General features: G+C 40.0%; 1 protein-coding gene across 1 annotated transcript in view; it reads right to left on the minus strand.

The window, feature by feature from the left end:
* Window positions 1-3,117: 3,117 nt before the first annotated feature.
* The window catches only part of CNGB3 (cyclic nucleotide gated channel subunit beta 3), a 161,091-nt gene continuing 141,318 nt past the window's right edge, over window positions 3,118-22,890 (minus strand). The window contains exons 16-18 of the mRNA XM_055286685.1: window positions 6,814-6,960; window positions 6,399-6,573; window positions 3,118-3,546 (exon numbers count right to left, since the gene is read on the minus strand). Coding sequence (XP_055142660.1) covers window positions 3,241-3,546; window positions 6,399-6,573; window positions 6,814-6,960 — 628 coding nt within the window. The 3' untranslated portion in view covers window positions 3,118-3,240. The remainder of the gene's footprint in view (window positions 3,547-6,398; window positions 6,574-6,813; window positions 6,961-22,890) is intronic.

The raw sequence follows: 22,890 nt of genomic DNA on the forward strand, positions 1-22,890 counted from the left end.
GTATTCCATTTTTGTTCTGATTTGTATTTCTTTGAGCACAAGTGAAGTCAAGCACCTTTTCTCTGTCAATTGCTTATTTGTTTTTCTTCCATGAATTACTTACTCATATTCTCTCCCTTTAAAAAACTGGGCTTTTTGTCATTATGCAAAGAAAGCACAAGAGCTAGTCTTTGCCTTCTTATAATTTATAATTAATCAGAAATAATTTACAATTAAGAGGAAATTAGAGGACATGCTGTGCTATGTGGCACTTCCTGAAAGAACAAAAGATAATCCCTTGAGATAGAACCATCATAGGTTGATGTTTTTAGAGGCAGTTGGGAGAGAGAAAATGTGAGCAGAGTTGGAAGTATAGCACAGAGGTAAGTGATGGAGGAGAGACAACCTTCCAGAGTATGGCAGGCAGCAGGGACAAAGGCCAGAGGAAGAAGGGCAGGTGTTTGTTCCAGAAAAAGCAAGGAGACCCACTTAAGTGGAGGATATGGTTAGGGTAGTGGAAATTAAATTTGTATAAATAGGATTTAACTGGTAGGAGGACTAGTAGGTTCCTGTGATGATTGGTTTTATGTATCAACTTGACAGGGCCACAGGATGCCCAGATAGCTGGTAAAACATTATTTCTGGGTATGTTTGTGGATGAGATCAGCATTTGAATTGGTGGACAGAGTAAAGCAGGTTGCCCTCCCCAATGTAGGTGGGCATAATCCAGTTTGTTGAGGGCCTGAATAGAACAAAAAGATAGAGGAAGGGAGAATTTGCTCTCTTGGCCTGGTTGCTCATGCTGGGACATTAGTCTTCTCCTGTCTCTGGCTGCAACCTTTACCATTAGCTCTCCTAATTCTCAGTCCTTTGGATTCAGACTAGAGCTACACCACCAGCTCCCTTGGGTCTCCAGCTTACAGACTGCAGATCATGGAACATCTCAGCTTTCACAATTGTGTGAGCCAATTCCTAATAATAAATCATATATATATAAAATATATAAATAAAAAACATGATAAATATCTATATGATATATATTAAAATATATAATAAATCTCTACATATATTTGTAATATATAATATATATTTAAATATATTTATTATAAGGAATTGGCTCATGAAATTATGAAGGAAGAGAAGTCTCATGATCTACCATCTACAAACTGGAGTCCCTGGAAAGCCCATTGTATAATTTTAGTCTGAGTCTGAAGGCCTCAGAACCAGAAGAACCAGTGGTCTAAGTTCCAGTCTGAATCCAATGGCCTGAGATAGATATATACCCCCTATTGTTTTTTTTTCCCCTCTGGAAAACTCTAATACAGCCACTGAGCAGGGAAGTAACATGGTCAAAATTAGGGTTTTAGAAAGATTTTATTTTCCAATAGCAAAGGGACTAAGAGGGCAGACCAGTGACGAGAGCAGACTGTAGGTAAAAAGTGAATGTTTATTTGCATTGAACAGAAAATATGTACTGGGTGTCAGCAATGGGATTGAAAAAGAAAGGATAATTAGAAAGATTTAAAAAGAAAAAGAATTTGGTGGCACTATATCAACAATAAAAGAGTTCTTGAATTTTCTTAGATTTTAGTCTGATGGATTGGAAATAAATTGATATTATCTGAAACAGAATAGCTTGGGGGGGGGGGAATAACTGCCAGGGGAAGAGCATAAATTGCAATGGTGTTATATTTTAATATCATCTGAATAAATTACAGGCTGTAAAGGGAAAGCATATTGCTCACAAGTTGAGGACTTTTGTCCTTTTATTTTCCTATTATCAGACTCTTCAGCCCTATTCTACCTTTTCTTTCTGGGTTTTTAAGTCACCCTTTTTATACACAATCACTCTTTCTGCATACAAACTCCCATTTATCAAATAAATGCTATTTAACAATTTGTCCATATTCCCTTAAATCCTGAAAAAACCAACCATCCTTTAGTAAAACTTGATATATTTTGTGATACTCAAACACTACATTCAAAAACGGTGACTCTATCAAATGATACAGCTTGTTATAGTGATTGATTTGTACATAGTTTGCTAAATGCATCTATGTTGTAGGCTTTTTGGCTAATATGATTTGTTAAAACCCTCTCAGCAAAGTGCCGTTACAACGGCCATCTTTGGAGACTTGGAAATAGCCTCATTACACAGAACTTGATGTTATACGCTAATGGCATTTATTAGAATGGAATTTTATATGTATTATTACTTCCGACATCAGCCTGGCCTTTGTAGCCTCCTCACAGCATGCAACATTGGTAATTATGCTAATGCTAGCTAATTCATGAGGACAACTTCCTAAAGTGCCCTTAATTAACTTGGAGATTTTGTAAACAGCTATACATGTAGGTTCCGGAAATTGTGGGGATATGTCAATCTGACATGTGTAGAGTCTGCCTTCCTAACCTCATCACTTTGTTTTACTAAAGCTTAATTTTAAACAACAGGAAGTTCCAATCTGATATCTTTTCCAGCAAGTGCTTATCCTCCAGTCCAAGTCCCTTGAGCCAGATGAGTTAGGTAGATTGGTGCCTTTTAAGTTGGTTAGAAGAGAAAATATTGAAGTTTATTTCTTTAGCAAAGGGTACAATTTTTCCAATATGTTCCTGCAATGTGATTTTGCCAGTTTGCTAGTTCTGCCGACCAACATTGGTCTTCAGGGGACTGTTCCAAAAATCAGACTTCTCATTCAGGAGGCTTCATGATCTCTGCTTCCCTTCCGTCCCAGCTGCTGGGGATTTTTTGATATTACAGTGACTCATCATCCTCATTTGAATGAAAACAATCTGATTTTTGACCTATTACATTAAAATCTTATACCCCTTACACGTGTAAGAGGTGAAATTCATAAACCTAGAACAATTAGCCAGGCTTAAGAGTGCCAAAGAAGAAATTAAACACAATAAAAATTAAGAGAAAAGGTTAGTGAATCACAGCCAAGAGCAAGCTAATAAAACTGGAAGGAAGAAACATCATCAGGAAAGAACCAAAGGAAAAGGAAACTTACTACATACAATTAGAAGATATAGCAATTGCATAAAGTTAATGAAAACGGAGAATAAGGATGGCTTTTAATAATCTTCTTATTACCACTGCATGAAATCACACTCTCAGATAAGTCCTAGAAACTAAGCTAGGGATTTGCTTATCGTTTCTCAAGGGTCCCAGCAGGTTGTTTCCCCTCATTTAAGTTACAATCCTAGGTACGATCACTTTGGGAACTAGCTATATCACATCTAAAGATAATCAAATATTTATTGCTTAGCCTTTTCTTTGACTTCAATAGTAAGAACCTCTTCTCCGCCCTCAGCAGAAGGAGCCATGCTGATGATGAGTGATTGACGGGAAGTCCCTCTGGGTAAAACTGTCCTTCTAACTGACTGGGGCTCTTCCTCCACTGCAATAGGACTTGCTGTACATTCAGGTCTGTCCAGTGGCTTCTCTTCTGGCTCTCTTCCTTTATCTTTACCTTCATTTTCTTTTCCTTTATCTTCATTTTCTTTTTGTTTATCTTCACTTTCTTTTCCTTCTACCTCTCCTCCTTCAGAATTTTCTTTTTTCTGGAAGGAGCAATTACAAAGAACTGGTGTTGAAATCATAATTAAAAACATTGGATTGGATTTTGATTAGCATGCAGTGGCTAAGATCACCACCAAGACAGACTGTCTGAATTAAGTGAATCCAGGAATCATGTCTGCTTTGCTTCTGACTATCATTTGATGAAGTTCCTAGTGTACTAGAGAATGGACTTGTTGCCTTTGACTCATGATGTTAGTCTGAATTGCATTTTTTGTCTCTGCCAAGGAATTCTCTTCCTATTGGTCCTTATACTCTCTGAATTATTAGACTCAGTGCTCAGGACTCTGTTTTTGCTTTTTAAATATTTATTCTGTAGAGATAAAATTTTAAATATTTATTTTTAATAAAAACGTATTAACCAACACTATATAAAAGTACTGTAAAAAGTAGGGTTTTCCTCTTGCCTAAGCTCATGGGAGAACCTCAGGGAGAAACTTATCCCTTTCCTAGTACAATCTTTTCCATTTGTCCCACAGGTGCTTGACCTGTCATGTTTGTACCTATTGTGTTTAGCACTAGCTATAGAAATTTCATAGCAAAAGGTACACTATGCTCTTTACTGGTAATGCTTGGGATCAATTTGAGAAAGGCTTGCCCGAGATATGAATGTGCACAGATAAAGTTGAGATTCTTAACACATTTACTTATATATTTCTTTACTCTCATACATTTTTTATGCAAATTACTATTTCTATGCTGATGCAAATGAAGCATTTGGTTTATATTGGATCCCTAATTTTCACCACAGTGTTGTATGTGTGGAAAAGGAAAAGGCAAGTTTTCATCTTTTGTATGTGACTGACTTTATAATATGTGCTTTACTCATTTTCTGAAAGGTCCACAGCTACCCATTTCTACAGTTTTAGGGAAAACATAATGACTAGGTTCAGAAAACCTGAATCCCTGCTCTGTTTCTCACTATCTGCCCTCATAGACTAATTATGAGAATCAAAGAAATATGAAACCAAAAAAAAGAGAGAGAGAGACAGAAAAACAATAACATTTGAGTTTCTTTACATTTTTAGGAATTGAAAGGCAGCTTGGTGTAGGCCTGTAAGTCTGAACACCTGAGTAATAGCTTTCTGCTCTGTAACTAATTATGATCTCATCCAAATTCCTTGTCTGGTTTTCAGTTTCTTCATCTATAACATGAAAAGCTTGGATGAAACTTACAAAGTTATTTCAGGCTTTAAACATTTGTGATCTATAATAATTGAATATTTGTGAAAATGTTGATAAAATGGGTTATTTATTTATATATCCATATGTATGTCTGTATATATACAGTTGATTCTTATTATTCATGTAGTTTTGTTCTATAAATTTTCCACAAACAGCAAATTAGCAAGTACTGAACCATTGTTCTTGGAGGAAATACAGCATTAGGTTCCTATGAGATATTATGGTTATAATATTTTTGTCAATTTGTCAATATATAACTTTGTTTCATGTGTGTTTTTGTTTAGAGATACCCTATTTAATTTAATCAATTGATTAATTTGAGGTATTATTGATTCATTATATTGAACTCATGGAAGCAATACTGTAATGCCTGAATGCTCTAGCACACATACTTTCTCTGGAAGGCACATCACAGCATTTTGGCACTTAGGAGCACTAGACAGTATTTCAGGACTATGCTTGGGGGCTATTTTGAACAGCAAAATCACACACATGCCAAAAGCACAAAAACTTGGAAACCATGGCACTAAAAGGGTCACTCTTTTTTGTTGTTCTTGTTTTGGTTTGTCTGTTTGTTTGTTTTTTGAAACACAGTATCACTCTGTCGCCCAGGCTGGAATGCAGTGGTGTGATCTCGGCTCATTACAACCTTTGCCTCCCGGATTCAAGCGATTCTCTTGCCTCAGCCTCCCAAGTAGCTGGGACTACAGGTGTGTGCCACCATGCCTGGCTAATTTTTTGTGTTTTCAGTAGAGACAGGGTTTCACCATGTTAGCCAGAATGGTCTCGATCTCCTGACCTCGTGATCCACCTGCCTTGGCCTCCCAAAGTGCTGGGATTACAGGTGTGAGCCACCGTGCCCGGCCAAGGGTCATTCATTTATAGTATCAGAGCTGAAACAAGAAAGGAGAGTGCCTCTTTGTTCAACCTCAGCTGAAAATGTATGCATCAAGCAACTTAAAATTTTTTTTTTTTTTTTTTGAGACAGAGTCTCGCTCTGTCGCCCAGGCTGGAGTGCAGTGGCATGATCTCGGCTCACTACAAGCTCCGCCTCCCGGGTTCACGCCATTCTCCTGCCTCAGCCTCTCCGAGTAGCTGGGACTACAGGCGCCTGCCACCACGCCCGGCTAACTTTTTTTTGTATTTTTAGTAGAGACGAGGTTTCACCGTGGTCTCGATCTCCTGACCTCGTGATCCGCCCGCCTCGACCTCCCAAAGTACTGGGATTACAAGCATGAGCCACTGCGCCCGGCCAAGCAACTTAAATTTTTTGCCACCCTGCACGTGCTCTTGTGCACAAATGACCACAAAAGCACCATGAGTATTGATTTTAAGTTACTAATAAATTATAGTAAGTAGATTCACCAATATAGAATCTGCAAATAATCTATGAATAATGAGGGTATACTCTATTTATAAATACATGTATATGAAGGCCATCTATAAACATCCTGTGAGGGTTAAATGTGATGATATATGGGAATTCAGCAGTTTAAATAATAATGTACTATATATAAAGCAGGAATGATTAGTATTAGATTAGTCCAAATCATCCCAGTGTCTGAAATGGAATTAGAGTAGGCGTTTGTGTGTATATACTTAGTCTGGGGCCTTCTCCATGACAGCCCCTCCATTCATTCCACCTTGTTACCTGAGCTGCTTGTTCTCTCTTCAATTTGAGTAGTCTTGCAAGACTTGCTTTTCCTGTGCCTCCTAGGAGAGTTTTAAACAGTTTGGGTGTCTCTTCTTTCGGTGGGAAGAGGAAGGCAAGATCTTTTCTTGGAGGGGTTGCTTCTGCAGTCTTAGCCTTCTGCTTTAAAAGCACTCTGGATAGGAGAGAAAAGCTGTTTCAGGTAACTCTGTGAGAGTTCTGGCAAAATCTACCAGAAAAACTGCAATTTATCCTAACCTGTGTAGTTTCAATGGGTACCTACATTAATAGTTGTTTATTAAGCATATCTCACTGTGATCAAGTTTATCACAATCATAATATGGTTCTCCCTATCTCAGAGTTTACAAAGTAAAACCAACTCCATCCATCTCTAATGGGGTTTTAAAGGTTGTACCTGGCTTTCTTCATGAGGATCCTTTCAGAATCTGGGTAATGCACTAGAATTTCTTGGAGGGTCTTTTTGTCTAGAGTTAAAAGATTGGCAAACCCATGGGCCACCACATTGGCAGTTCGACGATTTCCTCCTCCTGCTGCTAGAAGGCTGTAAGAGAGAAAAGTAAGTCTTTGCCACCAGTTTCACTTTGCCTCCACTGAAATCTCTTTAAAAAAATAGCAACTATTATAAGTATTTATACTGCTTCAGAAATCATTCCCTAGAGGCGAGGGTCCAGGTGATTGTGCAGAGAGTGTCAAGATGTGGGAATAGAAATGGCTCGGTTTTCAATATATTTTTTTCTCTAACTCTCACCTCTAAGTCCCACAAATCAAGGATTTGTGGCTGTCAGTATCCTGTCAGATCCTTCATCCCAGATTCCAGAAATGCAGAATCCTTTTGGACTGGGTATCCCTCATTTGCTCCTTCAGATCCACTTTTCACCTCTACCCATGCTCTTTTGTTTCCCAGGAAGCTGACCTCTGTAGGCTTGCCCTCTGACTTCACTTGGGCTCAGCCATTGGAAAAGACTAATAGGAAATCAGAAAGCAGCAGAGAGTGGAATCGGAGCATTTATCTCCCCTGTTATTTTCCTGCCAAGCCTTAGGTTAGCAGTGGCTGCAGTTCTCTACCAAAATCTACAGTTCCTGACATATGGATGTCTTCTAGAAGTGAAATTCCCATCATTCTTGATGAGTTCTGGTAACTATACTCTCTTCTTTTCCTGTTCAGGCCTCACTGTAGTAACAATTCCTTTGCTGTTGCTAAATTTGAGATGCATTGCCACCTTTTGTTGGTGTAGTAGTCTGTTTTCACCGTGCTATAAAGATACTACCTGAGACTGGGTAATTTATAAACAAAGGATGTTTAATTAACTCAATTCTGCATCACTGGGGAGGCCTCAGGAAACGTACGGTCATGGTGGAAGGCAAATGGGAAGCAAGGCACATTTTATATGGCAGCAGGAGAGAGAGCAAGGAAGTGCCACACTTTAAAGCCAACAGCTCTCCTGGGAACTCATTCATTACCACGAGAATAGCACGGGGGGAACTGCCTTCATGATCCAGTCACTTCCCATCAGGTCCTTCCCTCAACATGTGGGGATTACAATTTGAGAAGAGATTTGGGTGGGGACACAGAGCCAAACCGTGTCAGTTGGGTACTCTTAGACTTTTCCTCGCATCTGTCAGTAATCCCTTTATTAAAGTTTACTCAATTGCCTCACTTGAGTGTGTCTGTTTCCCACCTGGGCTCTGGCTGATACAGCTCTCAACATCAAATGTGAAAGCCAGCCCTTCCTGAGGTCCTGGTCACCTCAGGTGCATCCAATCTCATCTCCTACTATACTCCAAAATCATCTTGTTTCTCAATGTCATAAGCTATTCTATAATACAGTCATTCACATACATCTCCCCACCTGGAATGCCAGGGCATTGTGGGCTTTATGTCTTGGAGGGATATAAAAGAGCATTTTGCATTTGAGAAATAATCAACAAAGAGTAGGGGAATAAACAGAAATGAATAAGATAAATGAATAAAAAGTCCGTCGTTACCAATGATCTGAGAAAGAAGGGTTGGTCTGCAAAAACAGAACAAGGGTCTGCATTGAGAGGATAACACAATAGATTGAAACCCTTGGAGTTAATCTGTTAGAAATTGAGAAAGAAGGATCACATTAACAAAAACAGTCTCTACAGGTGGAGAAGACTGAGAAAACACTCTGACCTTTGGAAGCGATGAGATATGAGAAGCTGCATGGGCCTTGTGCCTGAAGATTTATGTTATACAGTATGAACAACTCCCACTGTTGTTGCAGAAAAGGGGGCCTTGCAGTTGGCTGTTAATTGTTAAAAAAACTAATGCAGGGCTTTAGCTCTGACAGGTTAAGAGCTTGGAAGTCATTACTCCTGTCCTTACAACAAGAAAAAGCTGCACAATTGAAAAATTAACGACTTTTCTTAGACCCAGCAGAGGACTGAAGTCACAGGGCAAACTACCACCCCCAAATCTGGAGAGAGAGGTGAATCCATAAAACTACAGCCGTATCTGCTTATTGCAGCAGAAGCCCCTGGAGTCATAACTGGTAAGAATGCTTAAATGCTCATTTTAATAAATTGTTGGAGGCTGAATGTGGACTAGCATGAGAGTGAGAAACTCTCGGCGGCCATGCTTATAAAGTCACTCACAGTTTTGTGGGATTTACCACCAGGAACCTCATCAGGTTCTTAGGGTGAAGAGCCAAGGAAGATCCCCTCTTGGCTCTGGCAGGCGTAGGGGAAGATTAATCATTGTGAAATATACCCAGAGCATATTTGTTCTCCATACCGCAGGCCTACTACTTAGAGAAAAACACTTTACCAGAGCTTTGTGTTACCTGAGGGAAGAACATTTTTCCCAGTGCAGCCCCTTTAAGCCTTCCTGTCTTATCTAAGGGAGGTGGAAAGCTAAGAAACTCCTGTGAATGTCACAGCATTGGGACATACAAAAAACTGAAACTTAATCACAGAATTATAAATTGTTTCCCCTTCTCCATACCTTACCTCCACAGCAAGTCTCCTATATAATACTAACGAATTACAGCTGAAACAGCAGCAAGATGCAAACCCTCTCTGAGAAGCCTCTCTAAGCCCAGTCAACAGCGGAGACAAAGACAGGGAACTAGAAGGAGTTTGAGGCCTCTGGCACCAACCGCTATACCAAACGTTAAACACAGCCCGATTCCTAGCCAAATTACTATAAAATGTCACACTAGAGGCCTGTTTACCTCAGTCCATATAATTTGTTACATAATGTTTAGCTTTGAACCACAAAAAAACAAAAAAATATAAGGAATTCTAAAAGGGAAGAAAAAACAGTCCAAAGAAATAAGCAGCAGAAATAGACTGAAATATGACACAGATATTGGAGTTATTAGACAGGAAATCTTTTAAAACTATGATTAACATGTAATGCCAGCACTTTGGGAGGCTGAGATGGGTGGATCACTTGAGCTCAGAGTTCAAGACCAGCCTGGGCAACATGGTCAAACCCCCATCTCCACTAAAAATATAAAAATTTAGCCGGGCGTAGTGGCATGCCCTGTGGTACCAGCTACTTGTGAGGCTGAGGAGGGAGAATCGCTTGAGCTCAGGGGGTGGAGGTTGCAGTGAGCCAAGATCGCACCACTGCACTCTAGCCTGGGCAACAGAGGGAGACCCTATCTCAAAAAAGAAAAATGGCCTAGAACTCTTCAAAATTAATGTCAGATACAAAACCATAGATCCAGGAAGATAGGAGAACATTAAGCAAGATAAATACCAAAAGAAACAAAACAAACAAAAAAGCCCCAACTTCTGGGCATATCATATTCCAACTGTAGAAAACCAAAGACAAAACCTTGAAAGAATCCAGAGGGGGGAAATACCTAAAATAGAGAGAAACAAGGATAAGAGTTGTAGCAGATTTTTAAATTAGAAGCCACCCAAGAAAGACAGTGGAGTACAGTGTTTAAAGTGTTGCAAGAAAAAAACTACCAATTAGAATTCTATATTTAGGGAAATGACCCTTCAAAAGTAAAGAAGAAACAAAGTCATTGTCAGAAAAACAAAAACAGAGGGAATCAATTGCCAGTGGCCTTGCCCTGCAAAAAACGTTTAGAGTTCTTCAGGGAGAAGGAAAATTATATAGATCAGAAACTCAGGTCTACACAAAGAAAGGAAGGACATTTAAAAAGGTATAAATGAAAGTAAAATATTTTGTCTTTTTTTTTTTTTTTTTTTTTTTGAGATAGAGTTTTGCTGTTGTCACCCAGGCTGGAGTGCAATGGTACAATCTCGGCTTACTGCAACCTCTGCCTCCTGGGTTCAAGTGATTCTCCTGCCTCAGTCTCTTGAGTAGCTGGGATTTCAGGTGTCCACCACGACGCCTGGCTACTTTTCATATTTTTAGTAGAGACGCAGCTTCACCATGTTGGACAGGCTGGTCTTGAACTCTTGACCTCAGGTGATCTGCCCACCTTGGCCTCCCAAAGTGCTGGGATTACAGGCATGAGCCACCATGCTCGACAATTTTTTCTCATTCTTAATTGTTGTAAAAGACAACTGTTTAATAAAGTGGTAATGTGTTTGGTAATTATAACCTATGGATAAGTGAAATGAATGACAGCAGTGTCATAAGGGCTGAGAGGGAAGAATTGGAAACATTCTGTTGTAAGGCACCACATGTGAAGTGGCATAGTGTTATATGACGGTAGGTTCAGATTAGTTCAAAATGCATATTGAAAACTTTAGAGTAACCATTAAACTTTAAAAAATAAGTATAATTATTATGCTAAGAGAGAAAAAGAAAATGGAGTCATATAAAATGCCCAAAGCCAGAGAAGGAAGGAAAAAAGTGGGAGGAAACTGGTGTAAGGCCACTCATGGCTTCAAACTTGGCTTCAAACTTGGCTTCAAACATGGCTTCAAACTTGGCCACCTGCACCTAGCATTAATGACAGGGTCCAGGACTCTCCAGGCCACTTAAAAATTGACTTAGACCTGGCAAGGTGACTCACGCATGTAATCTCAGCACTTTGGGAGGCTGAGGCAGGCAGATTGCTGGAGCCCAGGAGTTCAAGACCAGACTGGCCAACATGGCAAAATCCCATCTCTACAAAAAAATACAAAAATTAGCTGGGCATCGTGGCACACGCCTGTAGTCCCAGCTACTCGGGAGGCTGAGGTAGAAGGATCACTTGAGCCTGGGAGGTCGAGGCTGCAGCGAGCGCCATGGTCACACCAATACACTCCAGACTGGGTGACAGAGTGAGACCTTGTCTCAAAAAAAAAAAAAAAGGAATTCTTCTTCTAAGGCAGAAAGTATATATTTGGAATCTTTAAATATGTTCTCAACGATTTTTTACATTTCAAATTTTTTCCTTTGTGGAAAACCACTAACTTTAGTCTTTTCCTAAGGTACTCTTAAGACAAGCTCCGCCTTTGTCAGAGAATACAAGGGAAATAAATTAGACCCCATCTATCTATGTATCTACATATCATTCTGTCTGTCCTCTGTTGTCACAACCATATCTTCACTCATTCATCTACTCAGGTTTCTTCTATCTACCTTCTTCCCTTTCTATGAAATTGATGTTAATATTTGAAGGACAATGATTGGATGAGTCTATTTCATTCACATTCCTGTTGTCATGGACACAGGGTAATCCAGTAGTTATGCAAGGCTGGATGGGATTGGGGAGGTTAATTTGAACCTGAGAACATCTGTATATGTATGTTAGACTATGAGAACAGAATGGAAATAACATATTTAAATGTCAGGTTATTTTGAGATTTCTCAAGTTTTAATTAAACTTGCCTACAGGTTACACGTTTGGAGTGCTTGATGGGTTTTTAAACGGAAGAAATAGTCTGTCTGCCAGATGGATTTTGCCCAAATTCTTTCAGCAACGTTTAAAATAGCATCTTTTTTTTTTTCATCTTGTCCACAAAATGCTTCTCCAGCATTCCACTCATGGAAAGTTTCACTCATTAAATAGCCTAAATATTCTCAGCCCCACATAGAGTTTCTGAAACAGCCCATGCTGGAGGACAAAGAGTTGAGGTTGCCATTGTTTCCCTAGGTGAAAATAGAGTGAGCAGAGCAATGGACCAGGAAACAAAGAAATGATTCTAATCCTAGAGTCACCTCTATTTGCTATGACCTTAGACAATAACATAAAGACTTTTTTGAGTTTCACTCTAATCATGTAAGTGTTTATTAAGTGCCTACCATGTATTCAGTACAGTGAAGTGGGGAAAAAGGAGAATTATTAAAGCATGGTGTGGTTTTGTGAAAAGAATACATACTTTGGAACCAGATAATCCTACCATCTATTGTGTTTCTGAACAGATTACTAATCTCTCCTATAGGAAACAAGGCCATATTTAATACCTACTATAGGTATCTGATTATCTTTAAGAAGAAATAGTACTAGTGTGCCAAAGTTGAGTACTAGTGTGCCAAAGTTGGGTGAATGAACAAAAGCAGGTGTGAGAATGTCATGGAGAAATGGTGTATTCAGGGACTATGTAAGATAACTTGTATATGCAAAACTCAGTAAATGTGAGGAACAAGTATACACACACAAACACACATACATTTTCACATATATATATAAATAGCATATATAACAGACATTTATATACATATACATTTGTGTGTATGTGTGTATATATATATTTATATTTTTTTCAGACAGAGCTAGAATATTAAGATAGTTCCTGATCAGTCATCCATTCCAAGCTTTGTCCAGGGCTGCCACATGTAGGATTACACATTGCGTGTTACATACAAACTGTAATGTGATTGGAGCCCTCTGGAATTGTGCAGTGTACAACCTGCACAGCTCTTTTCGGTACAGCTACTGTATCCAGAAAGAACTCACAAGGAAAAGTAGAATACAAAAGAGCATAAATTGAATGTAGGAGCAAAACAAAAACAAGAATGGGGACATAAAATGGAATTCATAAAAAAATGAACACTTTGTCACAGTGGGGCTTCAAATTTAGATGTAAGCCTTCTGTACCATAAAAATGGATCCAGTGTTGGCTTAAAGACAGGCAGAAATATCTCCTGAAGGGCTTAGTAAAAGGGCCATTCTGCGAAGTGGTAGAAAACTTCATATTCTTGCAATAGACACAACAATAAGCTTGCTAGGAGCATTTGTAATAGAGCCCCCGGTAAAGGTGATCAATCACTTTCAAGTAAAGTTCAGTAAGAGTGAGTTTATGGATGGAAGGAGATAGGTCAGTACAATGCATTCCAGATACCCAGCTCTCTCTTTGTTGCTCAGACATGATCAATGGTATACATTTAGAATATTCAGAGAAACAAACAATCTGTTTTAAACATTGTCTTTCTCAGCGAGGCTTTGATAAGTACTTTTTTGGATGCATCCGATATTGTACAGATGACTGTGCTTTGAAGGTCAGTCATGCAAGGGAAGATAAAGAATTCACTGTATAAATTGAAAAGAAAAGGAAAAAGATAAATTAGGAGTACATAGAAATAGCATAGTCTACAATGGGCTAGATACTCTGCCAACTTCTGGGGCTATAAAGATGATTAACACCTGCCCTCAAGCTGTTTGTAATCTAGGCATGGGCTAAGTGTGTATGCAGATAGCCAATTAGCAAATATTATTACTACTAAGAATATTGTAATAGTAACATTAATAGATAATATTATTGAGTGCTTACTATGAGCGAGATATTTTCCCAAGTTCTTTTTTATGTATTAATACACATAATACTTTTCAGTCTTATGAGGTGGTCATGTATTAGTGTTTCTCCATTTTGACTGATGAAGAAATGAAGTCTCAGTTGAGTAACTTGCCTGGAGATACATAGCTCATAAGTTGTGGCACATGGATGCAAACCTAGTCAGGCAGCATTCTTAAGCAGATGCAATTTAGAATGATTAATGCTTTAATAATTGTAAGAAATGAAAATGTTTCCTAAAATAAAGAAGGTTCTGGTCTAAATTCATTTTATCATGTAGAACTATTTCCATATATATATATATAAACTAACTCTACATGCTATCAATGGAAAGAACATCACATTCAATGCCGTGTAAGGGATTAAAACTCCAAATATTTGTTCTCATTAAGCAAATTTCCAACTGGGTTTTATTTGGGAAACATGAGGTTAGATAACCTGTGTAGACTTTTTCTGAGATATCCTTTTATCTTTGTCAACATTAATAGGAAACACTTTATTCCTTGACAACTTTAAAACTTGACTAAAAATAAATTCTAGCAAAACTTTTATGGCTAAGCAAATATCAGAGGATGTTCTAAGGCCACCTCTGCCTGGGATTTTTGCTCTTTGCAGATACTTTGATATTCATAAAACTACTGAATGGCAAACACATGTTAGCCTAGATTTTTTTTCTGTAAAACATTTTGGGGAATGTCTGCACATACAGATTTTTAACAAAATTAGAGAGTTTAGATATTACAGATGTAAAATGCTTAGCCCCTTTTCCCCTTAGCAGGTCTCGATTTCAGAATTGAATTGGCCTTAGAGAAGTGGATGAGCGATGAAGAATCTGGGTACAACTTCTAAGGAAGGAAAGAGGAGAAAAAGGATAATGTGGATGCTTTATTCCATGCTCTGTTTATTTATCTTCCTTCGCGTGCCCAGAAGAATACTTAACTATGGTACTTTGGCTGGAAAATACTGTATCAAAGAAGCCTATACTAATACACTAGCATAACTAAACGTTTCTTTGGAGTAAAAACCAGGTAACTATATCAAATATTTGACAAAGTTTACAGTTTTAAAGTTTTTTTTTAAAAGTAAATCCCTTTATTTTCCTATGTAATGACCATATCACTTTGGTGAGCTAGGTTTTTTGTTTTGTTTTGTTTTCTCTCTCCTTTGAGGTCTTTATTGCCACTAGGTACAAATGGCCATGAGAGGTGGTGGCTATAAGGGGCGAGTGGGGTTCCCCACTGAGGTGGAGCCTGATGGTGGCTGTCTGCCCATGGCTAGACCTCACCAGGCACGCTGAGGGCCAGGCCTGTCATCCAGCAGTGGTGAGGGTGGCAGGAGCATCACCAGCTTAGGATGCCAGGGCAGTACTTATCAATGAGCCCCTGGTAGTAGGGCTGCAGCTTGTCCACGTCTGGCAGCTCAGGGAAGTTGGTAAAATTGAACTCCTGGACCCAGGGCAGCATGGCCAGGTCCTGCTTGCTGCACCACTGCTAGTAGTCACCGCCTGTGTGCCAGGGCAGAAGGAGTGGAATCGGATCTTGTAGGATGCCTCCAGTGGGAGCGAGAACTTGTTGAACATCGTCACCTGGTACAAGTACTCATTATGGCCCCAGGACATGAGGACCCTGCCGAGCCCACAGTGGGGCTAATACATGCCCAGTTTTGTGCTGTATCGAGGATCCTGGAGGTCGGGATTGTCCTGAAAAGTAGAGTTACAAAACCACGGAGGTCTGGGGACAGCATCCAACGGGGAATGTGTCTCCAACGATCGCCCACTGGGGCTCCCCCAACAGGGCCAGGACCTTCCCTAGGTCATAGAAGCCCAACAAGCTGGAACCAGTCCTTGCCTGGGTGAGCTTTTCCGATGTCCTCCGCCATCTGGAAGGCTTGGAAGGAGTGGGGGAGTCTACACCTGAGTCTGATTCGTCCACCAGCCCATGTAGCAGGTCCACGGCCTCCATGACCTTCATTTTCTTGTAGGAAAAATCCCCAAACCAGGCGTGCTTGCTCCTGACGAAATCCACTGTGTGGTGCATGTGCATGAGCTTGTAGGTGGTAAAGACATGGTCCAGGAGGGGACCCAACACGTAGTTCTGGAAGCCGGCCTTGTCTTTGGCAGCCTCTGGGTCCACTTCAGATTGGTAGACCAGGGAAGCGTCTGGGTCCACTGTCACCTTCACCCTGAGAGGGATGCAAAGCGCAGGGCAGCGAGTGTGTCCCTGACCGGGACACCTGCTGAGGGATGTCTGCAGGCCCAGCCTCCCGCTTGCCCCTGGCTTTAGACAGCTTTTTTGTTTGTTTGTTTGTTTTGAGATGGAGTCTTGCTCTGTCGCCAGGCTGGAGTGCGGTGGTGCGATCTCGGCTCACTGCAACCTCCGACTCCCTGGTTTAAGCGATTCTCCTGCCTCCGCCTCCAGAGTAGCTGGGATTACCGGCACGTGCCACCACGCCAAGCTAATTTTTGTATTTTTTTTTTTTTTTTTTTTTAAGTAGAGACAGGGTTTCACCATGCTGACCAGGATGGTCTTGGTTTCCTGACCTCATGATCCGGCGGCCTGAGCCTCCCAAAAGTGCTGGGATTACAGGCGTGAGCCACCGCACCCGGCCGGTGAGGTAGGTTCTTAACCTATACTTACAGACATGGAACTGAGGTCCAGAATCAGTTAAGTGAATTGTTCAAGAACAAATACTTAAGAATTTCATCACTGAAATTAAAATCTAAGACAAGACCTGACTTCAAGTCAAGAGGTCTTTTCTTTAACCATAACTCTAGTGATGCCAATGAAGTTATTGCTGTTGTTTTAATGATACAGATTTGCCCATGGATATTAGGAAAAATAAGGGAGGAATCCAAACAGGCTGGTGTGATAATTCACGTCAAGGTATGACTCTCAGAATCTTTACTTCCTCTCTGCTGTTCCAAATGGTGGCAAAAAGCCTTGATTTAGCACTGGATAAAGTTACTTTAGGAGGAATCCTGAGGATATTTGAATGAATATTTAAGCAATGACACTGATGTATATTTGTTCAGTGGGATACTGTGGGACTTAGATGAGGTATGCTTTTCATGCTAAGCAAAAAGCTGCTATACAATCAAAGAGACTATATTCAAAAGGATGTAGTGAAAATGTAAATATGTATTCTTAACACAGGTAGTGCTCACAGGTTTGAGATAGGAAAAAAATGAAAATGAAGTTTTCTCTTTGAGTATTAATCAAGTCTTATCTCTGCTCATACTTTTAATCTCCTATTGTGTCTACTATTTCTGCCTTTTAGGAAAGGGGAAAAAAGGAATAACTGAGTTATTCTGATGAAGAGTAAGAATATGGAATTAAAATAGTCCAAAGACCTAGAAGTCTCCTCTTGTACCCCGATTTTAAAAACTGCATATTCAGAAGAAATAGACAATAATGGTTTAAAGGCTAAAATGAGTTTTAAGATGATTTGTCAAAATATTTGACCATTTCACATTGATATAAAGTAAATATCAAAAAAGAAATTCTCAGATAGGTGATTTGACTAATGTAATAGTGGAAAAGACAATTTAAATGTTTTGAATGACAAACAGATATCTAAAACATACAAGAATATATCAATCCCTGAATTCTACTCAATAACTTGTTATCTGTGATGAAAAAAGGATGGTGAACAATGAAAGAAATGCAGAAGGTAAATGATCACATTTATGAAAATAAACAGGCCCATAGGAAATTAATTCATTTAGCAAATATTTATGGAGGAACTATTATTTCCAGGCACTATTTAGAGAACTGCAAATTAAAATAACCTATTAAAATGCAATGGCAATGGGGATAATAAAGTAATATCAGTAATACTAAAGAAAAATAGCTATACATTGTGGTTTGTAATGCAAATTGGTTCAATTTTTTTCTGGAAAATAATCTGCCCATATATTACAAGAGTTATAGAAATGCTTCTACCTTTTGGCCTACTTATTCCAATTTTTGGGAATTAAACCTCAAATAAATAAAAGAAAAGAAAGTAATTTTACAAAGATAAGTATAGCAGTGTTATTCTTATAATGAAAACTGACAAAAAGGGCACAAGGCTGAATATGCATATTCACGACAAAAATGAATGTGCATTTGTACATTCACAAAGATAGAAAGATAATTACATTCACTTATTTATTCAATAACTATTTATTAGGCACTTATGTGGAAGAGCCACTGCCTTAAGGGCTCGGGATAGAGTATAGAACAAACCACACATGGTGTCTACCAGGACCCCTGGGGGCCTGTGTAAAGTGTCTTCATGCAAACTATAAAAATGGGGCTTTTCATGCACACGTATGTTTATTGCTGCTCTATTCACAAAAGCAAAGACTTGGAATGAACCCAAATGTCCATCAGTAATAGACTGGAAAAAGAAAATGTGGCACAAATACACCATGGAATACTATGCAGCCATAAAAAAGGATGAGTTCATGTCCTTTGCAGGGACGTGAATGAAGCTAGAAACCATCATTCTTAGCAAACTATCACAAGGAGAGAAAACCAAAACCGCATGTTCTCACTCATAAGTGGGAGTTGAACAACGAGAACACATGGACACAGGGAGGGGAACATCACACACTGGGGCCTGTCAGGGGGTGGGGGTCTGGGGGAGGGACAGCATTAGGAGAAATACCTAATGTAAATGAGTTGATGGGTGCAGCAAACCAACATGGCACACGTATACCTATGTAACAAACCTGCATGTTGTGCACATGTACCCCAGAATGTAAAGTATAATAAAAAACAATGTGGCTTTTCTGAGCATGTGCAGTCCTGTGCTTGGCTAGAAGAATGCCTCCTTTCACAGAGTGAAAGGTAACTGTGCATGAGAGGGAGCACAACAGCCAGGGCTCATGGCTCAGAAGTGGAGTGAGAACCGGGTTCCTGCCCTCCCGGTTCCTCTTCGGACATTCTGGTGCAGAGAACATTTGGCACAGCCATAGGTGGTAGTTCTGGTGCTTGCAATTTAGGAAGGAAGAAAAACATTGAAGAAATAAATAAATGCACTAATGCATGTATAGTTACAAAGATAAGTGCTCCAAAAGAAAGGAACATCATTGGATGAAAGTGTACAGCAAGGAGACCTGGGAGGGCCCTATAGTGGGGAATCCAGGAAGGCCTGAAACAAGTTGAGATCTTGGTAAAAGGGTGGGGAAAGCATCCAGGCAGAGGTAATAGAATGTGCAAAAAACTCCCTGTGACTGGATAGAGTGTGGTGCATTCAAGGAATGGGAAGACAATGGGTGTCTGGATTAAAGAGAGCAAGGATGGTTAGGCGCGGTGGCTCGTACCTGTAATCCAGCACTCTGGGAGGCCGAGGCAGGTGGATCATCTGAGGTCAGGAGTTCAAGAGTAGCCTGGCCAACATGGTGAAGCCCCGTCTCTACAAAAACACAAAAAGCCACGCACGATGGCGAGACCTATAATCCCAGTTACTTGGGAGACTGAGGTTGCAGAATCGCTTGAACATGGGAAGTGGAGGTTGCAGTGAGCCGAGATGGTGCCACTGAACTCCAGCCTGGGCGACAGAGTGAGACTCCATCTCAAATAAATAAAATAAAATAAAAAAATAAAATAAAATAGAGCAAGGCGAGTCAGGTGCAACCTGAAGTAGAGAGGTAGGCAGGGGCTAGACTCTACAGGATCTCATAGGTAAGGAAAATCACTTTGTTCTTATTCCTAAAAATGGCATGAAAACATTCAATGGTTTTAAGTGGGAGGGCAGTGATACGATCAGATCTGTGTTTCCAAAAGATCCCTCTGGCTGCAGAGTGGAGACTGATTGTGGAGGATATGGTTATTGGATTTGAGTGACTTGAAGTAAGCCACTGCAGTTGTCCAGTGAGAGATGGATGAACTGAAGTAGTGGCAGTGGAGAACATAAGATACAAATGATTTGAGACTTTCTTCGGTGGTAGGATTGACAGTTGTTGGAGGTGCAGTGGCCATGTAGGGTGAAGTAGAGTGTTAAGCATGCTTTTGTTTATCCCCAGTAAAATTTTGAAAGTGAACAATTTCAATAATTTGGTATTGTATTAGTTTTCTAGGGCTGCTATAACAAATTATCACAAAACAAGTGACCTACAACCACAAAAATTAATTATCTCACAGTTCTGGAGGCCAGAAGTCCAAAATCAAAATATCAGCAGGGCTGTGTTTCCTCTAAAGACTCCAGTGAAAAATCTTTTCTTGCCTCTTCCAGCTTCTAGTGCTGCCAGGCATTTCTTGGCTATGGCTGCATTACTTCAGTTTCTGCCCTCAGTCTTCACATGGCCTTCTCCTCTTATTTCTTTTATAAAGACACTTATAAAAAGTGTCCTTAGGAAAAAGAATGCTCTTTGTCATTGGACTTGGGGCCCTTCAAGATAATTCAGGATGATCTCATCTTGAGATCCTTAACTTAATTACATCTGCAAAGACCCTGACCCTTTTTTTCAAGTTGGGTCACATACACAAGTTCCTAGGATTAGGATATGGACTTATCTTTGTGGGAGACACCATTCAACCCACTACAGGCATCATGTCAATTATCCTTTACATAACCCTCAGTAGGGGTTTATAGGACTGACCTGTGTTCACACATCATTTGAGGACCACTGAAGTTTTGTTGCGGGAAGTCAGGGGCCCCAAACAGAGGGACCGGCTGAAGCCATGGCAGAAGAATGTGGATTGTGAAGATTTCATGGACATTTATTAGTTCCCCAAATTAATACTTTTATAATTTCTTACGCCTGTCTTTACTGCAATCTCTGAACATAAATTGTGAAGATTTCATGGACACTTATTACTTCCCCAATCAATACCCTTGTGATTTCCTGTGCCTGTCTTTACTTTAATCTCTTAATCCCATCATCTTCATAAGCTGAGGAGAATGTATGTCGCCTCAGGACCCTGTGATGATTGCGTTAACTGCACAAATTGTTGTACAGCATATGTGTTTGAACAATATGAAATCTGGGCACCTTGAAAAAAGAACAGGATAACAGCAATGTTCAGGGAACAAGAGAGATAACCTTAAACTGACCGCCGGTGAACCAGGCGGAACAGAGCCATATTTCTCTTCTTTCAAAAGCAAATGGGAGAAATATTGCTGAATTCTTTTTCTCAGCAAGGAGCATCCCTGAGAAAGAGAATGCATCCCTGAGTGTAGGCCTCTAAAATGGCCGCTTTGGGGGCAGCTGTCTTTTACGGTCACAGCTGTAGGGATGAAATAAGCCCCAGTCTCCCGTAGCACTCCCAGGCTTATTAGGATGAGGAAATTCCCGCCTAATAAATTTTGGTCAGACCGGTTGTCTGCTCTCAAACCCTGTCTTCTGATAAGATGTTATCAATGACAATGCGTGCCCGAAACTTCATTAGCAATTTTAATTTTGCCCCAGTCCTGTGGTCCTGTGATCTCGCCCTGCCTCCATTTGGCTTGTGATATTCTATTACCTTGTGAAGCATGTGATCTCTGTGACCCACACCCTGTTCGTACACTCCCTCCCCTTTTGAAAATCACTAATAAAAACTTGCTGGTTTTGCGGCTTGTGGGACATCACGGAACCTGGCGACATGTGATGTCTCCCCTGGACACCCAGATTTAAAATTTCTCTCTCTTGTCCTCTGTCCCTTTATTTCTCAGACCGGCCGACACTTAAGGAAAATAGAAAAGAACCTACAAGAAATATCGGGGGTGGATTTCGCCCGATAAAAGTTCAGCTTTTGATTCCCAAATAACCTCTAGTAATTGCCAAATCCAAAGGATGCACTGGTCTTTGTGAAAACTTTGTCCCCAAAGCATCCTGTACACACTCTCTTCCTGGGACACAATCCATACATTTAATCACCTGGTATTGAAGTCTCTTCTAAGGCCCTTGAGGACAGTGATTGTTTCTTGTTCTCCTTTGTACCCTCATGACTGGCACTGTGCCTGGCAAAGAAGGAATACATAGCCTTCTTTGAGTCACTTTCACACTATGCCATAAGGGGACCCAAATATAATTTTCTTTTGTTTCTATCAAATCACAATTAAGTACTTAATTAATTAAAAATTGCTGAAGAGCTGTTGCAAATTATTTTTGAATGGAGGCAAGATATAAGTAAAAATCACCACTTAGTGTATAATGTTTATGTAGGTGCTGGTGATATGAAGATGGATAAATTCTAGTTCTTTTTTTTTTTTTTTTTTTTTGTGACAGAGTCTTGCCCTGTCACCCAGGCTGGAGTGCAGTGGTGCGATCTGGGCTCACTGCAAGCTCTGCCTCCTGGGTTCAGGCTATTTTCCTGCCTCAGCCTCCCGAGTAGCTGGGACTACAGGTGCCCACCACCACGCCTGGCTAATTTTTTTTTTTTTTTTTTGTATTTTTAGTAGAGACGGGGTTTCACAGTGTTAGCCGGAACGGTCTTCATCTCCTGGCCTTGTGATCCACCCGCCTCAGCCTCCTAATGTGTTGGGATTACAGGCGTGAGCCACTGCGCCCAGCCTCTAGTTCTTATACTTTAGTAGCTCAGTCTGTTGGAGAGACCTGTCTGAACAAATTAATTGTAAATCAGTAGTAATTACTGTAATAAATGCATGAATGAGAGGCTATGGAAGCATAGAATAAAGAGTAACTAGTTGTTTTAGTGGTTAAAGATGGCTTCAAAAAGGTGGCATTTGAAGGAGGAATGAAAAATTTCCAGGGGGAGGATATTCCAAAGAGAGATGAAACCAATAGAAAATCCTATTGAAATCATAGTGGCAACACAAGAATAAAAACTCAGATGTGTTTTAAGGAAAATGACATTTTAACAGAAACAGA

Source organism: Symphalangus syndactylus, chromosome 7 (genome assembly GCF_028878055.3).
Source record: "Symphalangus syndactylus isolate Jambi chromosome 7, NHGRI_mSymSyn1-v2.1_pri, whole genome shotgun sequence".
In the NCBI taxonomy this organism is placed as follows: domain Eukaryota; kingdom Metazoa; phylum Chordata; class Mammalia; order Primates; family Hylobatidae; genus Symphalangus; species Symphalangus syndactylus.